General features: G+C 30.7%; 1 protein-coding gene across 1 annotated transcript in view; it reads right to left on the bottom strand.

Annotated features, from left to right (window-relative positions):
* Positions 1–564, bottom strand: part of LOC100568843 (52 kDa repressor of the inhibitor of the protein kinase) — a gene marked incomplete in the record, with an annotated part of 1,299 nt that extends 735 nt beyond the window's left edge. Inside the window, 2 exon segments of the mRNA XM_008188946.3 lie at positions 1–59; positions 133–564. Coding sequence (XP_008187168.1) covers positions 1–59; positions 133–221 — 148 coding nt within the window.
* Between the last annotated feature and the right edge of the window lie 576 nt (positions 565–1,140).

The raw sequence follows: 1,140 nt of genomic DNA, 5'->3' as shown, positions 1-1,140 counted from the left end.
TAGTAGCATCTTTTTTCAGTAAATGTTCAGTTTGACATTTTTCCATCCATTGTTTACACCTATAATAAATTAGTAACGTAACAAATTGTAATGCATACATATGAAAATCATAAAACAAACCTAATTACTCACCTCAATGGGTCGCTTGGAAATCTGAAGTAGCTTATATTTTTCGTTAGTGACATTTTATTGTCGCAAAACTTGACTGCACAAGTAGTCATTTTTTAAAATAAATATGACAGTATAAATATAAAATATTACAAAAAAAAAACTATTTTATTTAAGCAAACACCAAAAATCGTAAAACGTCAAACGCCAAAAACACGTGAAAAGTGAAAACCAAACATCAGACTATCAGATATAAAGTATCAGAGTGTTGATAACAATATATTTTGTTTGTCGGATACTCGGATATCACTATCAGGTAAGCCACAAGTATACGATACATTTCAAGTAATTTCAATCTGTTGAAATGGTCACATTGATTCTGGCGGAGACCAGAATCAGGCCATTTTTTGTTTACATCTAAGTGCACAATCTGTTTTCATATAATCTGTGATTGAACCATGGTCGATGAATGAATTAATGATATACGACTCATAGATAACAGGTATCAAAATGTAACTAGCCTTGAAAATTATTTATTTATTTATTAATTTATTAATAATCAACGGGCATGAGCCCTTTTACTATAGAAAAAAGACATAACATAATAATTGGCACGTATGAAACTATTGAAACTAATAGGTACTGTAAGTACTTACTCTATGATCCAATCTAATCTAACTTATATTATCTACAAAATAGGTACCTAATATAAATTAATCATAGACCTTATACTCAATTATATTGTAAAATATACTCATTACTCACACCACTCTACCCCGCCAACCCGGTATGTTCCCTCTATTAGTATAAGGTCTGTTAAATCACAAATATTTGAAATAAATTAAGAGGATGACAGCGCACATGGCGTTTACTCTCTCTGACCGTCGAGCAACATAGCAAATCTATGTTTAGCAGAACTAACCCTGTTTTCTAGTTGTTACTTTGAATATTAGAGTGAATTCGCATATTCTCCAACTTTAAGCTAAGAATATTGCTTGTGTCCCTGCGTTAGCTTTTTAATTTTTAGATATT

The sequence above is a fragment of the Acyrthosiphon pisum genome, chromosome A2, assembly GCF_005508785.2.
Source record: "Acyrthosiphon pisum isolate AL4f chromosome A2, pea_aphid_22Mar2018_4r6ur, whole genome shotgun sequence".
In the NCBI taxonomy this organism is placed as follows: Eukaryota; Metazoa; Arthropoda; class Insecta; order Hemiptera; family Aphididae; genus Acyrthosiphon; species Acyrthosiphon pisum.
Note: the sequence above shows the minus strand (reverse complement) of the source record. Positions and strands in the feature narration are given on the sequence as shown.